The 23,688-nt window shown below is 41.6% G+C and overlaps 1 protein-coding gene across 2 annotated transcripts in view; it reads right to left on the bottom strand.

Annotated features, from left to right (window-relative positions):
* AEBP2 (AE binding protein 2) overlaps positions 1 to 14,882 on the bottom strand; it is a 51,919-nt gene extending 37,037 nt beyond the window's left edge. The window contains exon 1 of one of the 2 annotated variants that reach the window (XM_055808197.1): positions 14,078 to 14,882. In XM_055808197.1, the coding sequence (XP_055664172.1) occupies positions 14,078 to 14,700 (623 nt within the window). In that variant the 5' untranslated portion in view covers positions 14,701 to 14,882. The remainder of the gene's footprint in view (positions 1 to 14,077) is intronic. The other variant, XM_055808198.1, reaches the window with a different exon arrangement.
* Between the last annotated feature and the right edge of the window lie 8,806 nt (positions 14,883 to 23,688).

Raw genomic sequence — 23,688 nt, 5'->3', positions numbered from 1 at the left:
TGCACCTCTCGAACCAACATTATTTAAGGTGATCAGGCACCTCACAGTACTGAGAACCTAGAATTAGTTTGCATCTTTCTCACTTAGTGAGTTCTGCGTGACCCAGGAAAGAGGTAAAGGCTGTGAAAAGGATCTGTGAAAGACCAGCAACATCTTTCTTCTCTGTAGTAGTGCCTTGTACGGCTCAAGCTTGTGTACGTTTTCTTCCCCATACTGAGAAAATCTGAAGAAGCTTTTCAGGGAAAAGTTTGTAGTATATATATAGCCTCAGAGAAGAAACCAACTTGGGGGGTCTCTTGCCCTCAACTTGCCATTTCAAGATAAAGCAGAAAGATGATAGTAAGCTTTATAGTCAGAGTTGTGGCTGCTGCTAAGTCTGCGAAGACTTAACCGCAACACTGTTTTCGTTAGACCTGCTAGTTCATCCACTTACTTGTTTCTTGGGATTTCAGAAAGGGTGCGAGGGCAGAACACACAAGTGGGCAAGATGTGTGCACACACTCCACCATCTTACCTAGTCCACTTGAGTCTTTTCCTGACCAAAATAGTGGAAGCCCAAAACAGGCTAGGTGACCAAAATAGCATCTGTATATCTTTCAATCTGTGAATGGGTCTTTTCAACCCAATCTGACTTTATATCTGCTTGGGATAATCCAAGACAGTGAAAAAGTTCCTTAACAAAGGGAAGGTAGTAATGGAAAATACATCTTTCTGCTTTCTCATCTGGAATCCAGAAAGCCTCTAAGTAGGAAAGTAACGTGTATTAAAGAGGAGAAAACAAAACAAAGTAAGGAAGATACAGATATTCTGACAAACTACTGGTAATAAAACAAAGAGATCGAAACAAATATTTAGCCAAGTAAGTTAAAGCAAGTTTTTCTGGCTTTTTCTAAGCCCTTTTTCCCCAGCTGGGAGATCTGTTTAAGTCCTGACTGCCACTATCAAAGCAGAATGACACGAGCAGAGAACTTAAGCGCTTGTGGCATTCCCCTATTGCTAGTGACAGACAGGTCTGGGTTTGCTCCCAAGCTGTAAGCAGGCTCCAGCTCCATTGTAATGGATCTATAGACCATAGCCTGATGAAGAACATTAGACATTTGAGTTTCAGGAGAGTTCAACTCAGGGGTCATCCCAAACAATAGAGCATCAAAAACAGTCACTGCTGGAGAGAGCTTGCATACACAATAGCTGTTTTTAAGAAGCACCATTCAAAAGACTGACTAATTACCAAAATTTAAAACTGTTACAGCAAGCACAACATAGTCATGGAGCTCATGTTATCACTATTTCCATCCTAATCTAAGCATCAGAATCAACTTGAAGTAAAAATCACAGCTCTAGAGGCAAGAACTGAATGCCCTTCTAAAATACCTTACTAAACCCACACCTTATTTTACCAAGTCTGCAAGCACTGGCAAACAGGGCCTTCCAAATGCAGAAAGGTAGAAGTAAAGACACAGAATCTTCTCAAAAGTCAGATCTCTCTCCCTCCTCCTCCATTTTTTCCCTCTACCAAGAGATCAACAGCTTTGGAATGAAAGTGACATTTAAAGTGTGTTCATTAAGCAACAACAGTTGAACAGCTTAAATAGAGAAATCATTACCTCAAAGGCACTTCTTTCAGGTCTTATTTTCACCTGTACCTACTTTACCTGTAGCTAGAAATAACACCTCTTCATAATCAAGATGATTAAGATTTTTTTAGCATCACTTTCATGTTAAAAGGTTAGTGCCTGCACAGTCTATATGTTCATGCGAACCAAGTGTGTCTCGCTGGTTAAATCCAGTCAAAAGTGTATTTTAAAACAATCCTGAAACTGAAACAAAAAATAATAGCTAAAAACTTATAAGAAGTTGCAAGTCATTTTCACTTTTATAGAGAATAAAAAAAGTTCTTCAATCATTTTAAGTCCTGGGTTATTTTTTTGCTTTAAGGATCTGAGCAAAAGTCAGTCATAGTCAGAGTCACGTAAACAGGAATATTTTCTATAAGGAAAAAAAATTTCCAAAATGATCCCAAATTAAAATGCACATATCTGAAACTACATTTTACCATGTGCGCATTTGGGCACTAATTATTGTGTACTGTTAAATATGAATGAAAATATAACGAGCCTATTATTGAATGCATAAAAGAAAACGGTGTATCACATACCATTATTGACACACACTTGGCTCTCCAAGGAGTTCAATTTCCTCACTACTACAAGTAATCCCTTCCATTGAATTTAATGAATGAAATGCCCAAAATATTTTCTTTCTCTTTTTTTGTTAAATCTTTCAGAACAACAGACAGTTGGAGTCTAGAAGGAGTATCAACAAAAGAAAAACAGTGTAATTTTATTTTTACTTTCCATGAACCCCCATTAGCAACTGTCCACTTGAAGTAATAGTAGAGCCAGGCACCGAACACATGCACAAAAGCCCAATCAATTTCCTATTATACTTTTAACGTCTGCTAAACATACTCCCTGTAGACCTTAACTGAAGTAACCTTCCCTCAGGCAAATTCAGCCCTAACAGATGGGCCTTATACCATGCCCTTGAGGGTCAATGAGCACTACTTCAGCCTGATCAACAGGAGCTCATTTCAGAGTTACAGTACCTCCACCGAGAATGCTTAGCTTCCAGTCCCCAGATGTTCAGTAGGTAAGCAAAGGACCCAGATGATTTCAGCTAACACCAAGGGAAACAACTGTGACAGATCCTGTAATAAATAACCTCATCTTGTAAAGCATCAAATTAAAAATAAGCAGAGATTTCAGTGAACACACACTGCAGGGTCACTACAACCAACACTACTGAATAGCCACCAAGCTGCACACAACACTAATCCAAGTGACAAATCTTCAGAAACGGTTTCTTCTGAAGTACACAGTGATAATCCAGCCAAAGCATCACATCCACAGATAAAAAGCATGATTAACATTCAAGAATCCAAATACTACAAACCTCACTGGAAGCAGATGAACATTTGAAGGATAAAAATAAAAAATACCCTGTTAGTTTCTTCAGCTTTTACTAGTCAGTGAAATAACCTGTCATTATTGTGTGGAGCTTCAGCGGCATTGTCCAAATCCACGAGGGAAGCTTAAGAAAGAAAATTGAACTGTAACACACAGATAAACTCAGAATATGGAAACACTGTGAATGACAGTCATTTCTTACAGCAGTTTCAAGGGTTAAAACCTAGAATCCAACACAAAAGCTTTTACCACATGGAAGACTAAATCACAACTAGGTACTAATCCTAAAAGAAAACAAACAGCAATCACAATCATTCAATTACAAACACCAAATCCAAACAGAAGAATGAAAACAGAAAGGGGGGGGGGGGGGGGAGCCTGGGGACATACCCCAGCACCTCATTCTTTACATTTCACTAGGAAAAGTCCAGCATGAAAACAAAAACTTCTCAGGTTTTCCCATTACTCTATTCCTTTCCAAGACAAAGGGTGGAAAACTCTGGTGTGCAGCTCTGGCCAATGGACTAGTTCCACAAAAATAACAGACCACCTAACACAGTTGTTTGAGGCCACCAGATTCAAAGTTATTTACACTCACTACTTCCTAATGCAAGCAATGGTCAAGCAAAAATTTTTCAGGCTTTGTGAGCATTTGATCAAATTATCAACTCTGAGCTCCCACCATTGATAGGAATCTCCTCTATCTGTCTTAGGAATTTTGTATTTTTTATAAAATCTCCATCACTTCCAAACATGGGAGCTGCTGAGTCTTCTCCAAGAAGCATTTGATGACTAACTTTTAATTTTTTTACATTCCATTCAGCAATATGAACTGCAGACCAAGGCTGTTAAAACCCGACAGTTTCAATGACGCAACTGAACTCACTACAACTGATTAACAACAGAAATTGCTACGTTGGCTCCTAAGTGAAAGCAGAGGTATAATTCATTCATATGCTTTTCTACTAAGATTTAACTTTTGCTGACCTTCAATGAATATTAAACAAATTTTAATGCCAACTCCTTTATGAAGTTTCTATCAGAACATCTGTATCAGGGTACCAATATGCAATAAAATGCAGTGCTCAAGGCAACTACACACAGGTGTCCAAGCAGATTAAAATTAACATTTGCTTTATGCTCTCCAAATGATCACGACAATTTAAAACTGATATTAAAACAGATCCTAAGAAAAACAATGAGTTCACAAAGCATGAGCAACCACTATAAGCCAGCAACTGAGTGGAAAAGTTTAAGATTTTCATGATTTTTTTTGTTCCTCTCCCTGGTTTTGGTGGATTTGGTATTTTATGATACATCTACATTGGTAACAGATATACTCCTACTACTAAATTTCCATGATTTGTTGATTTAATTCCCCAAATCAAACAGTTACGTTTCACAAACAAAACAGTTTCTCTTATTTTAATGGATGTAGTTTGATTGTGGCATAGAAATGACGTAATGCTTTAGAGCTCCTACAGTTTCTTTTTATCTAACAAGCAAGTAACGCAGAGACAACCTTCAAAGCAGACAGAAAATAACTTCAGCTACCCGTATTTCTAAGTTGTAGATTTTTTTCTATTTTCCTGAGAAAACAATTAGCCTACAATTTAAACAAAAAGTATCCAAAATAGTTTAATGACTGATAATGACCAGTTTCTGAACTCAGGAAAACCTACCACCACTAAGAAAAAAGTATGCTGATAAACCACCATCAAAACAAGAACAGAACAAAAACAGATTGCAGAACACTAAATGGCTGCCAAAGAGAAAGAATTCTCATGGCAACAAGAAATTAGAATACCTGGATCAAAACAATAAGCCAGAACTACATAAAGTGAAAGCCTGCCACTGTGGTTTAAAGGCAGTCCCTTCTGTTCACATCTGCTCCTGTCCACAAAGACCCCCCAATATTGGACAACAAAACTGACTCCATGGCTCTTCAGAAGCAAGGGCAGAAAAACAGAACAGGCAAAAATTGCACATATCAGCAAAGTGGCTTCATGGAAGTGAGGGAGAATCAATCTAGCAAGTAAGAGATACAATACTAATAAGTTAAGAGAGAGAAAAAAGGAAAATAGTAGTGTTTGGTGGTATAGCATTTTCCAGAAGCACCTTCAGGTTCTTGATACCTTTAAATAAGAAAAAGCAACATTAAGGCAACTTCTAGATAAAGGAAAAAGATGTGATTTCCAGGATTGCATGATTCTACTCACTTGGAAGCTCTTATGCTCCTGAATCACTTAAGCATTTATCTTTTTTTAAAATCAAATCTATGCTTTACACAGATTAAGTTATTCTAACAAAAACTTCTCAAAGTGAACAAAAGTCAAAAAGTATTCACACATCCATCTTAAAAATAAGTCCATAAAATGTATTTAATAGCTATATAGTTCTATGACTACTAAAAAATCAATACAGTAGAAGATAAAACAGTCGAGAGAGAATTTTACACAACATGGCAAGTGATAACATTACAATTTTGTTTTGAAATTCTTTTTGAAGCAGCAGCTTATTATAGGGTAAAGCTATGTCTAGCTTAGGTATAAATACCTAGAAAAGGGAGCAACACTGCAGACACTTCAGACTGATAATACACAACCAGGGGAAGATAGTAAAGCTCTTCAAGATAGCGGAATCAAAGGAACTTAAAATAACAAACATGCACAGGAAACAAAACAAGACTGAAAAAGTGTGTTATGAATCACCACCTCTCTAGAGCTGTTTCCACTCTCCTGGAACACTTAACTTTGATTATTTAAATTGTCAGCCCTAGAATATTTGGGCTCATAATATTTACATAACACAAACCCAGGTTATCACCGGATTTGTAGCATACAGAGGAACAGGTAACACTAAAGAAACTTGGAATGACAAAATACCAGAAAAGCAGTGAGCGTAGAGCAGGTTAAACATACATGCCCTGTGATATGACAGCACAAAGACAACATATGCAAAAGGATTACACAAATCAAGAAACTGTAAGTGGTTCTGCCTTGAAGATAGAAATGAAGCTGACTCATTTCTGGGAACCACATTATCTTCAAGTTGATAATCCACTTGGAAAATTAGGGAACAGCAACAAGTGGTTCATAATTTTCAGTCTTTACTGATAAAATAGTATGTTTACTAGCACAGCCTAAGAGAAGCACAGAAGTAACACATTTGTCGTTAAAGAACCACGAGAATTAATTTTTTTTTGAGCTGTGCTTGCCATCCCAAGAACCAGTCAATATAAAGTTGTCTAATCAGTACAGTTAATAGCCTTCAGGCATGGTGTCAAGGAAGTTTCACCTGCTGTAACTACTACCATCCCATTCTCCCATCCTCAGGATACCTTCCCCAACACCCACAACACAAAACAAGCAGAAGACAAAACCCCCAAAGAAAGATGCAAAACTCCCAGAGGAGTACTAAAAAAAACCCTCCAGTTTCAGTTACCGTTACGTCAGGTTCAACTTAACAAGAGAATAAAAATACATAGATAGGATAGCATTCTATAAAGTAGCAGCTTTGCCTACTCATACCTCAGTGAACAGTTGCTACTTCTAAGTATTAACGCAGGCATCAAAAGCAGAGAAACCAGCAAAGTAAAACTTCACTAATTGAGTCAATTCCTAACAGAAACGTCATAAATTAAGGTCTGATTCCTGTTCTGCTGGGGACTGAATTGTCTAATCTACAACTTGGCATGCAACTTAGCCTAAGGAAGTCTACTTAAATACATGTCAAAAGTACTTTTTCATTTACAAATGGAAAAAAAAAATGTTTATGTTTCTCTCTTTACTCTGTATACAATGAAAATACTTTCTTTGCACCTTTAAGATTTTTTGTGTTTGGAATCTAAGTTATGATTACAGCACAATAAAATATAATTATCAAAATAAGGACTTTACTGCAATTTTACATGGGAATTAGTCATCTGTACAAGATACATGGAACACCACTGAGATCAACAATAAGTGGAGATTCTTTATGCTATATGCTTATTTAGGTAAAGTATATTTATTAAATGATACTACCACTATATGTTTCAACAATCTTGTCTTTTCCAAGTCTCCCACCTCAAACAACTTAGGTTCATTTTACTCCCTCTGACACTACACAAGCTAATTGAATTACAGCACTCTTCTACAGTGCATCACCGTAACAGGACTTTGAAGATCATAAACTTTTTGCTTTTCTATCACGTATCTTTGGATAGACCTTACGCAACCCTCTATTAAAGAAAGTATCCATTAAACATTTGCAACTGAAATATTAAGATTTTAAATTCTAGCATAGAGAAGAGAATTAGATATGGGAAAAGAAATCCCCAGTCTTTTTTTTTTTCCCCTGTGCATTTTACCACAATGAAAGGAAAAAAAGTACACCAGTATCTTGAGTGAGAGGCTTCAAATGTTTCCTTGGAATCATTTGTTGTTTTTTTTAGTTTTGCAAAATCGCAATCTGAGAATTGTAAACACTATCTTGGCACATCACAAAACCAATGATAAATAGCAAGCATAACATGGAATATTTATATTTCATTTTCTAAAGCAAATTTATTTGAACATGTTCAAATTCTAAGTATGAACAACTGTGGACAGAATTCATATAAAGCTATAAAAAGGAACCAGCTAGACAGATAGCAAAACAAAGAAATCTCTACCTCAAAGAATCTATCAAAACTACCACTTTTTCTGCAAGTCATGACACTGTTTTTTGAATAGCAAATGGGAGAGTGGATAAAACTCACTGTTCACATGAAGGAGTTAACTAGACATTAGATTCCCACCTGCTTCAAGGATTCCCTGCAATTGCTTGGCTCCTTTATGGCAGAAAGTAATTTTTCACTTCCTTTGGGTTAAGCTTTTGTTCTTCTTCAGGATATCAGACCTATCTCATTCCCCATCATACCTAAAGTTTTCTGTATATCACATCTCCCTTTTGCCCAAAACCTCTATTCTCATCTCAAATGCTCCATCTCGCCCCTTCTAAGCCATGCCTCTACTTTCCTACCCAGTAACAGGTTATTCTACAACTACCTCAACACAGTGGGTTCTAGGTGTACTTTCATACTGCTGTCTTCCACGCTAGCGCTGCATACTGCTCATTCCCCTGTTATTCTCTAACTGGACAGTGATATCCAGATATTTTCAAAAAATATGTAACTATATCAAAGCTATTGGAAAGATGTGCAGATTTGAGTAAGAGTGGTTATAGTACATTTCCACTGCAGCAGTGGAAAAAAAAACAGAACAGTTTTATCTGTGACCAGCCTCAGAAATGCACGACATCACATCTCTGTCAAATGGATGTTCAAGCTATACATAACACTTGGTTTAACTTAAAGAGAAATGGACAAGGGCAGGGAGGGAATGAAATAAAATACCAAGACAGGTCTTTCCACTACTGCCTAGGAAATTCCTTGAAACAACCCACCAATCAAACCTCATATTCAGAAGTTAACAGACTTAATGAACCACAAACTTAAAACAAAACGTACATAGACCTGCGTGGAGGTACAAATCCAACATAAAAGCAATACCATTTATCTCAAACTGAATAAGATAATGTTTTTCTCAAATTCTATGAAGTATATTTACATCTTACTACAATAACTGTAACAGCTCATTATACCAGACTCTTTCATCTAGTTCACAAAAAGACCTCATGTTAACCACTCAATTATAACAACCAACAGCTTTAGCAATAAAGATACTCGCAGTATAAAATATCTGTCCTGTTTTGTCTTCCCATGAGAAGCTATTTTCTTCAGTGCCAGAAAGGCCTGGACATAACCATTACAGAAACAAGGGGTTTATTTTGCACTTTGAAAGCAAGTAACAATAAATGCAGTCAAACCCACAGAGTTTTGGAAACTCAGGTGATCTTCTATATAGCCCAATTTGACACGTCAATATTACACACACTCAAAAAAAAAAAAAAAAAAAAAGGCTTAACCACCTTGCCGTTAGTGCTAATGAATGATTCTTCATTTCCTGGATAGGAACAAGTGAGACTATGCAGCAAAGAGAGGACTGAAGCACTTTTTAATCTGGTCACATGGATACATCAAGTATACCTATTAGTACCGTATGCCTTCCTGATTATATTTCAAATTTACTATTCTGACTTCCTTCATAAACATCACTCATATTCACATCATTGCCTAGTCAGCCTTGAAAATTTTTCATTTTTAAGAGTTTAAAAACTAGATAAAGACTATATTTAAACTTTTAAATAACTAGTATTTTAAAATCAGCACACCTATTAAAAATTGAGAAGGCTTTCATTTTAAACAACATTAAAAAAACTCTCAGCCTAGATCCTGGATTTTTCACATCTAAGCCTCTTATCTTTCAAACTATTAGTTTCACACTGCCTCATTCCACTCAATAAAATGAACAAACCTGACAGTCTGAAGCACAAAAAGGTTTATTATTGAAAATTTCTGAAACTTCCATTTTCAGTACTGCTCACCTATTACACAGAAACAGAATAATAGCAAGAATAGTAACATTTCTAGAGGTATTCTACAAGTCTAAGATGGTTAAGATAGCTAAAATTTTCCTTGAGTATTATTAGGATTATTGAGTATTCCTTGAGTCAGTCTCTCCTAATAACTGATTCTGTTGGTGAGTAACAGTAAATGTGAAAAGGCTGGGGGGGGGGGGGGGAAGGCAAAAAGCAATCCCTACAAATTACATGAAAATTGCCCACTCTGTGAAAAAGATGGACATTAATGAGTGCAGTGCCTGAGGGAAAGATTACTACATAGGTCCAATAACAACCTGTTACATTTGGCATACCAGCTAGTCAATCAGCACTTCTATAACAGTCAGCAAACCAGCTGATATCTCCAGCTAAAACGTATTTTTTCAGTGCTTCTTGCCTAGTGGGTAAGAGGAGGTAGCAAAGGATGAACTGCTTAAAAGAAGGGCAAAGATGATGTAAGAACCAAAGACCAGGGGTAACTTCTAGATGAGAGTACAAAGACACAAGGCAAATTCACAAGGGTGAACAAAAAAGCCCTTCATACAGCTTTACTTCTTATATTTCTTCTAAATATCTTAATACAATTGCAATTATCTACCACTGTTCTAAAGTCAAACAAAATCTGATAATGCAACTATTTCAGATTTAAATGTACTTCCATAACAAACTTTCCAGTAAACAATTATTTCCGTAATCTAACACTAAGTGTTTGTAAGTAAATATTGTAGTTCAGCAGTAACAAATCAGCAAGTTGCAGATGCATCTTCACTGTATTCCGATCAGCTGATTTACACCCAAATCCATGCACCTGCTTAGGTCTAGTTTCAGTACCTGTGGCTCAATGCTGAACTCAATTACTCTTTTTATAGTTACCTGAACTATTATTTTTTCTTTTAAAGTCATATCAAATGTTTCTCCGCATTGTAATAAGACTAGCTGCTCCAGAGAACTCTGGGGAAACACAGCCATCCTTTCAGCACATGTCTGAAGTTAGGGAAAGGCACATGAAAACTGCCAGCATTCACATGCTGATAATAGTCTTTGTTCTAACTATAAATCTGGAGGATAACTAGCCTTGAATGCAGCCTATTATTATTGCACCAGCTGATCTAAGCTTGCTGTAAGGTTGCAGAAAAACTTCAGCACAATAGTGGGAACTTAGCACAATTCCTAGGAAAGTCTGGAATGATTACAGATCAACAAGACACCTACTAGTCATAGATATTACCCCTGAACTGTAAACGCCACCTGGTTATCCTAGGTATCAGTTTGGGGTTTGCTTCTTGCTTTCTGGGGTTTTCTTGGGGGGGCATGATGGGTGGGGAAGATATGTTTTAACAAAGTGCAAAGCCTGTCCAAGTATGTGGAAATAGCTGGTTAAAATACACCCTAAGTTTCAGGGCATTGATATTCAACGTTGTATTTGTTTCTTGTGTTGTTACTGATACTTACAGATTTCCTGCTGTAATGCCCCAAATTATTTATTCCATTAGCAAATATATTCAAATTGTTAGTAATAGAAGCTGCTGAACAGTAGTTATATTTTGATCATATGCAAGATTTTCCCGTTCAGCTAGTTTATTTGTAGTTTATTTTATATTTGGTATGACTAAACAAAAAATCAAGAGATAACACATTGATAATTGTAGAGAATGATAAAGATCATATACATGGAAACAGGAATTTGATTACTCACAGAACTCAGGCCTTCTCACCACACCCTCTTATTTATTCAAATTTTCTAAAGAGGAAACAAGAAAAGAAATTCCAAGCCTAGGGGCATGGTCTGAATGTTACCAAACCTGCCTACAGCAGAAGCATCTTTACGAAGTATACCCTTCTACCAGCTTCCTCTTGCTTAACACAGGGACTGTAAATTCAAGCATGTTACTTCAGTCTCTCTCCTTCCTTTTCTGTCTTCCCTCCCCAGGTAATCTTACTCTACAACACACTTTTCAGACCAGACACCAAGTTCCTTCGGACTTCAGAGACACAAGTAGTCAGCAAAGGTCATGAAATACTGCACAATTTCATACAAAACACCACTTAATAGATAGAATATAAATTCTCTAATAATTACAGAACTTACATTTTAACACAGAGGTGATCAAATCAATGAATGATTAAATCTGTAAGGATTTTAATCTATTATCATAAACCTGTACTTCTACCTAGAAGTCTAAACTGTTCCCACCTCTTCCCTGGTATTTCACCATCCCACCTCACATACCATTTAGCTCTTCAGGACATCCCCTACTTTTGAAACACTCTGCTTGTCTGTCTGATCATCTTAAAGGCGCAAGATTATGTTGTGGCTGGCTTCCAAGCAGCAGCAACCGTTCACATCACTAGGTCAAGCAAGTGACTTGCTAGACCGCATGTAGCAAAAATAAAGCATTCTACCATGCTGCTGTGCAGGGAGTGCACACAAAATTAAATTCTCAACCACCAGGAGTAACAAATGGCACTCTTGGTAGCACTGCTCTTCTCCTACCCAACTCAGCTTTGAAATTACAGCACAAAATTCCCTCTCAGCACCCTAAGTTTTCAGCCTGGCAGCTGAAAACTTTGCTAAGCTCGAAAACAAGATACAGCCCTTATTTAAACCACTAAATGCAGAGAGTCCCTCTTCTGCAACTGAGTCTGTATCAATGGTATTAAAAACGCACAATGATGAGTACACACAGAGATTTAACTGTGTGAGAGTACAGCAAGAGAACCATGAGAACAATGACAGGGAAAGAAAGTGGCACACTAGCTCTGGAGCACACAGGCAGGGCAAAACAACTCTGCACTTCCAAAAACCCCTGCAGATTATTTCTGTTACTTCCTCAACCCACAAACTGACACACACTCAGATAAGATGAGGATTAGATTTTTTTATATATATATATATGAAAAACAATAAACTATTATTTTAAAACTCCATTATGTACCTGTTGTTTTAACAGAAGCCTACTCCCATCTTACAAGACTTCACGTAAAATCTCAGCTTTTGAAAAAACAAAACTCCAACACCCATTCCCCATTTCCATCTTGCATAAGTTTGGAAGAAAGAAAATGTGACTCCTATGAGTAGTCTCAAAAGTCAGATGGCAGCCAAAGAATGTTTTCTCTCATCTTAAGACTTTTAGGCCAATTACATGATTTGGGGGAACTGACTCACAAGGATTTTGTTGTTTGTTTTTAACACTTGAGGCTGTAGACGTAGTGATGCTCTACTTCTTAAATATGGGTATTTGTATAGCTACACAGAACTTAACCTAATATATTCAAAGTACATTTCTGGATCAAACCCACGTAATTCTTCACACTTAACAATGAAGCTAATTTAACATACAAACAAAATCACCATTGCTGCTTAACTAATTCTAACAGGGAAGTCTGATACTTTTTTATGCTAAACTAGAATAAGAAAATAACACAACTTTCTTAAACTATTTGAAAGGATTAATTAGTACAAGGCACCTACAGCATTTCAAGACAGCTCTTACATCCATTTTTCATCCTATTTTCAGTTTGTCAATTAAACCGTTGCACACAACATCCAAGAAAACTAATATATGAGCCATGTTCTTTGAAATGCTTGACTCAGTACGCTAAACCTGCCATGAAAGGTAGAATTCAACCATGGGTGAAAATCTGGTTGTGCTTTTCCACAAGAATCAAGCTAAAATAAGTGTACACTTAACATACAGAAGTCTACAAAATAATTATTCCATTTACTATTACAGAACTCATCCAAAGATGACTTTGAGCCTCAAATGACTGAGCCTTGCTTAATACTGTGCATGCTTATTACCTGTGCACGCTTATTACCTGTGCACAACTAATACGGAAAGGTCACTCTCGTTTTTATTTTAGTAAACTAGAGGAGGGGGGTTTGCCCCTTACGTTTTAAGAGGTTACCGCCCAGGTTTCTGCCTCTAGTGCAAAGACCCTTGTGCGGGCGCAGGTAAAATCGCATCCACCGATGATTTCCCATCGCGAAGCTTTGGTACACCCTGCCTGTGCGTTAGCGCAAGACACAACCCTAAAGAAGCCCAAAAGCACCATCTGAAAAAAAAATCTGCAGGTTCTGAGGAAAGCGGCAACCAAGTACCGCCACCTGAACGGGCAGCGCCCCGCGCTCAGATCGCAGCGGGGGCCGCTCCGGGGCTCTGCGCAAAGCGCCTAACGGTGATGGCTGAGGCCCCAGCAGCCCCCCCGCAGCCCGGTGCCGGGCCAGGGGGGGCGCGCCCCCCCCCAAAAAAAAAAAAAAGCAGCGGCCAGGCTGTCGGAGGCGGCCCGCCGGAGCCGAGGCGGGGGCGGAGGGCTCGCCGCGCCGCCACAGGCCGCCCCCCGACCCGCCCGGCACAAGTTGGCCAGAGAAACCTGTGGCTGACCCCCGCCGCCGCCCTGACAGCCCCCGCGGCCGGGAGGGCGGCGAGGGGCGGTGGGCGCCACGGGAACTGGGGCCCCTTCGCCGCTGCGGCGGGGCGGGCAGGCTGGCGAGCCCCCCGGCGCTGCGAGGCGGGGAGGCGACCGGACATGGCGCCCGCCGGCCCCGGGCCCGAGGGACCCCCCCCTGCTCCCCGGGGAAGGGCCCAGGCGGCGGCCGCCGGTGGGGGGACGAGACACGTACTGACCTGTCCTCCGAGTCCATGCGGCTGAGGGGCTCCCCGTCCGAGGACATCTCCAGGCTGCCCCGCCGGCCCCCCGACGTGGCGCTGCAGCTGCTGCTGCCGCTGCTGCTGCCGCCGCCGCCGCCGGTGCCGTAGCCCTCGTCGCCACCGCTGGACACGCTGCTGGAGCTGCTCCCCCCGCCGCCGCCGCCGCCGCCGCGGCCCAGCCCGTCCTCCTGGCTGCCCCGGGGGCCCTTGGACTCCTCCTTGGCGTCGGCCTCGCTGCTGCCGCCGGGGCTCAGCGAGCGGGTCTCGTCGCTGCAGCAGCCGCTGCTTGTGCTGCTGCTCCCTACCAGGCTGCTCTCCTCCTCCTCGCCGCCCTCCTCCTCCTCCTCCTCCTCTTCCTCCTCCTCCTCGTCCTCGTCCTCCCCGTCCCCGGCCTGGCTGGCGCTCTCCGGGCTCGGCTCCGACATGCTCTCCGCCTCGCCGTTCAGCAGCAGCAGCGACTCCGTCTCCGCCGCGGCCGCCGCCGACGAGGACGAAGGCGACGACGAGGATCCAGCCCCAGCCTCCTCCTCCTCGGCGGCCGCCGCCTCGCCGGGAAGCAGCCCCTCCGGCTCCGCCATGTCGCTGCGAGCGGCCGCCATGGCGCCTGCGAGTCGCTGCGAGCGGAGCGGAGCCGAGCGGGGCCGGGCGCGCGCGGCGGCGGCAACGGCGGGGGCGTGCGCGCGGCCCGTGCGCGCGGCCGCGCCCCCCCCCCCCCCCGCCGCGCGCGCTCCCTCCCCTTGCCCTTCTCACCCGCACAATCGCGCGGCGGCGCGAGCCGCAGAGAGGAGGGGCCCGGTCCGCCGCCGCACGCGCTACGGAACGCGCCCGAGGACAAAAATGTGGGAAGGGCGGAGGGGCGGCCGCCGGCGCGGGGTGCCGAGGGGGGCGGCGCGCGGGAGGGGCGTTAACGGTCGAGCGGGGCGGGGCGGCGGTTGGGCGGCGGGGCCCCTGGCTCGCGCCTAACGCCTCGCTTGAATCGCGCCATCGTCACTCGCCGCGCCCGGGGAAGCGTGTGCGGCGGGGAGCCCCGAGGAGGAGCCGGGAACGGCGAGGGAGGCTCTCCCGGCTGGGGTCGCAGCCCCTGCCGCGCCCCGCCCCGCCCGGCAGAAAGCCCGGTGGCGCGAGCGTCCCGCCGCCCCTCAGGCGCCTCCCGGCGGGTTCAGTCAGGAGCGGGGTAGCCTGGGGCCGGAGGGGGCCAGAGCCCGGGAGTCACCGCTGGGGAAGGCTTAGCGACATTTGTATCCCTGAGAGGAAAAGGGGGGGACGACGACGACGACGAGTCGGTAGGAACTCCCCAGCTGGCTGGACTCGTAATAACTAAAACGGGGGAAACGGAATATAGAACTTAGGAGAAAGGGAGAAGCGAGGCACCTCAGCAAAGAGACCTTACAGGGTGCAGGGCACGATGTGACATTACCCAGTGAGAACTGTCAAAAGACAATCTCAGCGGAGACACAAAGAGGACAGAAAAAGGTTCTCAGCGATACTCAGGAAAAGGAACGAAAAAGCCGTGGCACTACGCAGTGAGGAGGGAGAGCGCAAAGAGAATAAACTAAATGTGGCCTTAAGCCTCCATTTGCCATAAAGAGGCGTGTTGGCTACCGGGGAAAAGCAGTGTGACTAAAGGGGAATGCAAAGTATAGATTACGGCATTTAAATGAAAGTAAAACCAAAGCGTTTAACGTACTAAAAGTGGGGAAATTGTTCGGGTTCTTTTTCCTCATGAGGCTAAATTTGGTTCTGGAGGCATGGGCTTAGTAAATCGAGTTGGGAATTGTCCAGTCTGAAAAAAACCCCACTGCTATGTATATGTATAGGGGGAAAGGTGAGAGACAGCTGAACAGGATGTCAATCACATACAAGACTTCAGGGGAAATTTTGAAAATTAAAGTCATTTTAATATTAATGTAAAATGGGATAAAGTTTACAAAAAGTAAATCATGCCAGCCTAATGTTACAGGCTTTTTGACAAGAATCGTGTTCTACATGGACATCAAGAAAGCATTTGATAAATTGTTGTGTGGAAGTGATTAGCAAAAGTTTATAGGAAGGGGATTTGCCATAGAACAGGAGGGCGGGTAGAATCTGAACACAGAGATGAAATCAGGTAGTTTGACAAATTACTGCAGGGATGAAGAGAGTAACTGAAAGAATAAAATGCTATTGCACATGTATTTTATATGTCATGTATACATCTGTCAGTCTTTACCCAACTCTTACAGAGCTTGCCACATTTAAAAAAAAAAATGTGAAGCAATAGCAGTTTAGTTTAGAAACAAACTACAAAACACTGAACCACAACTCAGTCCAGAAAAACACTGTGCTTTCTGCACAATAGGAAGAACATCTCCAATTCAAGTTACAGCAGGTATATTTGGCATAGCCACAGAGATCCTAGATTCCAGAAGTTAACCACGTAGGATTAAAATCTGGAAAGGGTGCTTCTAAAACCTGCATAGGCATAGCTGGAGATGGCTCCCAGCCCATAAACAAATGCAGTTGTTAGCAGCAACACCAGCAACCCGTGGTACAGCAGCATCAAAACAGAATGCCACAGTGCTGAAACAGCAACACAACATTGGAGCAAAGGGACATGACATCGGATTAAGCTTTGAAAACAAACCAATAACACTGGGAACCTGCAGAGGAGTATAAGCGAACCTTGGAAACCAACAACATCAAAAAAGTGATGATAGTTCCCCAGATATCTAGAAAACAGCCTCAGCTATAAAGTGGAAATCGCAAGAATGCTTAAAAAAAAAAAAAAAAAAAAAAAAAAAAAGAGAAGAAAAAAGACAAGGACAGCTGTAATGCTGTTTAAGCTGTATAATATATGTATTGCTCGTCTAGTAACCACCACAAGAGTCACCAAACCCTGAGCTTCTACATCCTCTTCTGCCTTCCCCCTTCTCTCCTGCTAACAATGTGCCTTGTACTTCATTCTTCACTCAGCAAGGTGTGGCACTCCCGGGTGGGTGTTGCTGCCACTAGTCTTACCGAAGAAGAAGCGTGAGGTTTCAAAAAATAGATGGCAGTAGCTGAAGTAATTCCTGTCTCTTCTACCCATTTATATCCTTATGGAATTCCCTGCTTTAGCAAGGGACAGATTCAGAGAGGGGTCAACTCATGAGAAACCAACAATGTATAAAGGACTTGGGTAAAAAGACATCTTTTTCCTGACCTAGGAATTTAAGGGAAAAGGGGGAAAAGCTGAAAAGTTTATCTCAAAAACCTCCATGTACCCTAATGTAAATTGTCCAAATCCACTCCACTGTGTGTTCACAAGCCCACCAATGTACTTTTTTTTTTTTTTTTTTTTTATCCCCAGTCTGGGTTTCTCGAGGTCCTGTGCGCAGGCAAGGCTCCCGCTGTTTGTGTACTGAAAGCAAGCAGGGCCATTCAGACCTCCCACTTTCCTAGTAGAACGGTAGAGACGCCAGCTCATTTGGTAATTTGTGTATTCAAAGAGGGTCAGGGAAGGAAACCTCAGGACACGAATGAATAGGAAAGCCGGTGTGAACCTGCCTAATGCAAATCACTTAGCATTTAAGCAAGAGATCAGTACCAAAGGGGTCACTACTGCAGCAGGCAGTCATCAAAGAAATACTCCGTGATAACATCTTGGTGTCCTGCTCTCAGTTTTCTGAAACCACAAAATTCTGCATCCAGGCTTCGTCCTTGAGTGCTGTAATATAGTGAAAGACTCACCAAGTGCAAGCAGCAATGATTAGTTGAGTGACTTGTTACTGAGCTTTGTACAAAAATACCCAGCTTGCCAAAGGTAAATCTCCTTTTTCTCCAATTTCTTTTTGACTTTTCAAGCCTTTTGAAAAAGGAGATCTATCTGAGAACAGGTGACTCTAGAACTTGCAAAGGCATCTAAATCACTTGTATTTGAATGGTCTGATGAAAGCTCAAAGCAGGAGACAGGCTGTTAGGAAATCCTTTGGCAAAAAGAACTTACACATCCACTTAGGCTTTGAGGGTGGAGGTTACTCTCTTGTTCACACAAAGGGCTTCTGGAATGCTCAGTCTAGCTTGGTACTATCATGTTACAACAGGGATGATGTTTTAAAGCTGAGATATTTATGTTGAGGCATACTAATCTCTGGTACTTGGAAGACATTCTCAACAAAGTACAGAGTGAAAAAGAAATGTAAGTAGATAAACTAGGAGAAGTTTGTTGACAAGCAAAGAATCCAAGCAGAACCATTCTTCAGCAGTGTGAGAACAAACCATGTTGGAGACACAGCAGAGCAGGGAGAAGAAATTAAGATGTTATTCTCTTACCTGAGGAACACCAGGGTGCAGGACGTTCACATTGACTGCACCATCAATAATGAGCACGCTCTAAAGAAGTAGTTTCTTCTTGAGTCACAACAATTTTGCTGTTTCGGGGTTTGGTTTGGGTTTTTTTGAAGGACAATTAGATGAGATCATCAGAAGATTTTGTACATGTAAGACAGGTTTTTTGAGGTTTTTTTTTCCTAACGTTGATCAGCATCATAATATGTAATAGTAGTAGGTACTATAATATGCAAGCAAAACACTGCCAAACGTTAAGAAATGCCTATATAGAGAGAAGAAAAATGTCATAGGCCCAAGATACAGGAAAAGTGACATCCTGTCTTGCATTTGTTAGGATAACAGGGGAAATTCTCTAAAACAAAACATTTGGTCACTGAACTCCCTTCTCCTGCTCCTGCCTCCGCATGCATGTCTTAAGCACTGCAGGAAATTCCTGCTGCCTGAACCTCATGACTCACCTTGCTCGCAATATTCTGCCTGCTCAGCAGCCTCTGGAAACGGCACCCTTCCCTTCTTTCTGCCCCACCCTCCCACATCCAAATTGAAGGGCTGGAGGAAGAGACAGCAGTCTCCCATTGCTCCAAGTAAGCATCCAGCTCTCAGTTCTCACCCAGCCCTTCAGACCGGACTGAAACTGTCTCATTCTGCAATTCTGACCCCACCCTCTCCTGCAGCACGCAGTTAATTCTCCCTTTAAACTCAGCTTCTACGCTGTTTTCTTTTTAAAGGTGCCTTTAATCTTTGCCCATACTGTTTGCTTAGAAACCATGACTATAGGAAACGTCAAGCCTTGCTTAGGTTGGGTCAACCATAGGAAGGCTGCTGGAAATGCATGTTGTGCTGGAATCCTGCTCTCCCCACTGGGTGGTGAGCCCTTGCTGGGGCTGTACGCAAAACACTTTGCAGTGATATGAATTCTAGACGCTGCTCGGGTCCTTCTTCCCCCTCTTGCCTGCTTGTGGTTTGTTACAGCTCTCATGGTGACACACTGCCTCTTCTGTTGTGCCAGCACAGCTGTCTCTGAAATTCAGCTAGACCAAGGAACTGTTTTTAGTGGTAACTAGGAGAAAAAAAAAAAAAGAAAAAAAAAGTCATTCTGTTGCTGTTAATTCATGAAACTTAAGAAAACTCCAGACAGCTCAGTTAAATGTAACTGTGCCCACTCTGGAGATAGAAAAAAAGGAATAGAAGAATTAAGAAATTATTAAGGTGACACAAAGAACCAGGAGTTAGTTCAGGAGTGGAAAACCCCATTCTGTCATTCTGGAGCTCCTCCAGAAGCACATCCTAACATTCATTATATTTGCATTTGTATTATTCTAACAACATGCAAGCCCAGCAGAGATGAGGGCATCTTTGCATTAAGCCATCTATTAACACAAACAGTAAGAGGAAGCCTGTCTTCCATAGATGCTTTCATACAATTGAATCAGATATTTTGAAAGTGCATAAAACCTCTTCTCTAAAATGCACACTAATTGATGTTAAATTTGCTGTCAAATGATATTGAAGGGAAAACAAAGCTAAACAAGAAAGCATGAAGATCTCCTGTAAGTGAAAGATACATAAAGCTTTCAGTTCAAGGCACTGAAAGGCCTCGTAATATGGTTCATTTATGTGCTTTACAGCTTGTTGCAAAAACTGAAAAATAGGCATAGAATTTCAAATAGATACTATTTAGCTATGATAAGCTATTGGTTATTATACGATACCACTGAGAATGAACTCGGAATTTGCTTCAAAAGCACAAGCTACTTCCCATTCTTTTGCATTGGTATACCTACCTGAATATTAATTCTGTCACTCCATGTCTCAAAATTTTTGTGAGTTCCAGGGACTTGCATAAATATATGCTAAAAATATGTTGTGCTTTTCTTTGAAAATATTCAGAAAGTTTTCCAAGTGCCATATTGGAAAATTTAAATAGCTGATGCAATACATTGTATGTACGGGTGAAAAAATAATATATGCAGTACTATACAAACAAATAGAGCATCTTTTCTCTGTCATGAATATTGTCAATATTTACGTATTATGATTTAAAAAAATTATAAGAGACATTTTCTTTTCCTCCCAAAGTATCCTATACCTCCTTGTGTGTATTTTTTACTTGGCAGAGTCTGCTCTTTTTCAGTAAAAGGCAGCCAAAATTCTTAAGTCTCAGAAGAATCAACATTCTTAAAGAGTGCAATTTAGAGTAGTTTTAACCAGAGATAATTAGCATATTTCCAGATTAAAGAGTCTTAACATGCTGTTAATTTGGGGAATGCTGTTTTCCACATTCTTATACAGAACAGAGCCGGATTCCAGCTGTAAATGAAGGTGTGCACCTGACCACAGATACAAGGTTGCTACCAGTATGGCCATTTATTTTCTGCAGGTCAGTTACTACAGAGCTTTACAATAAAACCAGGGGGATGTCATCCCAATGCAGGGGGCAATTCTGCACAAGCACACTAGGCAGTAAATCCCAGCAGTTTTTTTCTAAAAGTGTAGATGTGAAGTCAAGAGCAGAGTCTTTCTTTGCACACATGGAGGTTCTTTTCAAAACCATAAAAGTAATCAAGATCTTGCATGTTGCAAAACTGGTGTGTAACCATTACAACCAAACAGAAATGCATAATGAATTGAATGCTAATTAAATACAAATCACAGCTTGGATGGAGTACAAGTTTACAGCAGCTTTTCCATGTTCTTCTAGGATTACTTTAAAACTCCCCTTATTCGATTTGCGGTTGTAACTAGAATATGGGTTTTTCATAGAACAGTCTTTTTTTTAATATTTCATAGAATGTAAAAGAAAATTTCCTTGAAGAAATGTAGTTATAAAGTTTGTGCTTTTTTCCCCACCCTTCTTTTCATTCTTGGAAGACTTTCTTGTCTTTCAAAGATCAAGTTCTTGTGAACACATGTCCTTCCAACCACGGTTCTCAGCTTCTCAGAACATGCTGTGGTGGCCCAGCAAGGGGCCCTGAAGATAGTTAAGAGAGTGGAACATGTCAGATGAGCAGAGAGTGGGAGAGCTGGGACTGTTCAGCCTGGCAAAGTGAAGGCTTAGGGGTATAAGGTGTATAAATGTCGGGGGGGGGAGCAAAGAAGATCGAGCCAGACTCTTCTCAGTGGTATCTGGTGAAGGGCAAGAGGCAATGGCCATGGACTGAAATTCAGAAAATTCTATTTAAACATAACAAAAACCTTTTTCACAGTAAGGTCTGTCAAACAGTGGAAGACTTTGCCCAGAGAGGTTGTGGCATCACCATTCCTGAAGATATTCAAAACACATCTGGACATGGTTCTGAGCAGCCTGTTCTAGCTGACAGTGCTTTGAGCAGAGGGGTTGGTCTTGGCAATCTCCAGGAGTGCCTTCCAACCTCAGCTATTTTGTGATTCTGTAAAGTTGAGATATTCTTCCCACATTACACAAAGACACAGGCATTGCCAAATCTGCAAAAACAGTAAACATTTTTCTGAGCTCCCAGATATAACCATATACCCTGGCTTTGCTCCAGCTCCACATGGGGATAAAAAACATGTTCACATCAGTCATTTCTTGCACCGTGATTTCAAAAAATGGGAAGGGAACCCTGGTCAGGAGCCACAGAAGCTGAGCTGAGCTGCATGACTAGGACCAAGCAGTGAGTCCCTGCAGGCAGGTTTAGATGCAGCCTGAAAGACTAATGACTACATTCAGAAATCCCATGGTAGTGTGTATGACAAATCTAGGGTCCTGCTAAATCCTGTAAGATTAAAAGTGATAAGCAACTAAGATTACATATTTTCCAAGATCTTTCCAGATGTTGACATGATAGAGTGTTAAGGGAGAGAGGTTATTATCCTTAAGAGAGGCATTTATCACACAGTCTGATCAGCCTTGGGCAAGATGCTGCCATGGAGAAGGTATCACATTCCAGATTTCCCAAAACCTTAGCAGCTGGACAATTTCTCTTCTCTCCACACTGCTCTGCTTAGGTTAAAATAAAAATCCAGGTCATGAAATGTTTATCAAACAGCTAGAGTTATACAGAATTAGTGTATTTATATAGAAATTATTATTTGGTAGGCTTAAGCACAAGCAAACAGCTACATTTCAGAAAAGTTCAGGTTTGCATCCATTATCCTTTCCATTATTATGGTATCCACTGAACAGCAGAAGCCATATTCAAAGTAATCAAAACTAATAATTACAAAAACAGTAGGATGACTTTATTGTCATTTGTCAGTAACAAATATTTATTACAGATATTGTATTTGCCTGATGAGCTATTAAAACATTTCCAATTCATAGCTCTTCAAACCTTTTCTATAAAATCAAGGATCCATCGTGTTCATGGAAAATAAGCGGAGTCCACAGAAGTACAGCATCCGTCCCTGTTCTCAATCAATCAATTAAATCTGAGAGAGAGAGGGAGATTGATGAGAACAACCTACTTTTCTGTGCATGGCATTCACTGAATGTGAAAAGGGGTTTCAGAGGACTGAGAAAGTAGCTGTTGTCATGACAGCACTGGGAAGCCCAGGGACTGAAAAGATCTTCATCAGCTCACTGCAGCAATTCTGTGCCAAAGGAACTGCACTGCCTGTCTGCATACTGACAACAGAGCCAGGGGAATGCCTGCCTGTCAAATCTCCCTGGTTTTGCTCTGCAAACTTCCCCACTCTGAAGCTGGAATATAGTTGCAAACTTGCAAAAATGGAACTCTCCTGCTCCCCTCCTCCCTCTTCAATACCCACACACACCTTCTATTCATGTATCCGGTTTGACAGGGGGAGCACCCAGCCTTGTGTACTCCCTTTTGCCCCACCCTGGCAACAGAAACATAGAACGCAGCAGTAATCTGTAGAAAACCTATACACATACCAGCACATTCTGCAATCCAACTCCATTGATGTAACAACTGCCACTCCTGTTACCTCATGTTATGGGCCAGTGTGTCTGTATGCTGTGATGTTTGCATGGCAGCTTTGGGGCAAGAGGTTGAGAACGTTTCTGTGGCAGTATCAGCTGCTTGGGGTCGTACTCTGGACAGCCGTGGGATCTTGGCAACTCTGGCCATTCCATTCCCAGTAAATGCACTGTCTTTCATGCTGCAGTTAGGCAATGTGCCATCCAGGCCAACTGCCCCACTGTAAACACCACAAGTACCAGTTCTGAGTGACCTGTGAGTCCATTTCTTTCAGCGAAGCTTTTATTTTACCAAAATAACTGAAATGTTTGGTGCATGGCTGAGATCCTCATAATGTAAACAAAGAAGGAGAAAATAAGGTCTTAACTATGCACA

The sequence above is a fragment of the Falco peregrinus genome, chromosome 6 (genome assembly GCF_023634155.1).
Source record: "Falco peregrinus isolate bFalPer1 chromosome 6, bFalPer1.pri, whole genome shotgun sequence".
Taxonomy (NCBI): domain Eukaryota; kingdom Metazoa; phylum Chordata; class Aves; order Falconiformes; family Falconidae; genus Falco; species Falco peregrinus.
Note: the sequence above shows the minus strand (reverse complement) of the source record. Positions and strands in the feature narration are given on the sequence as shown.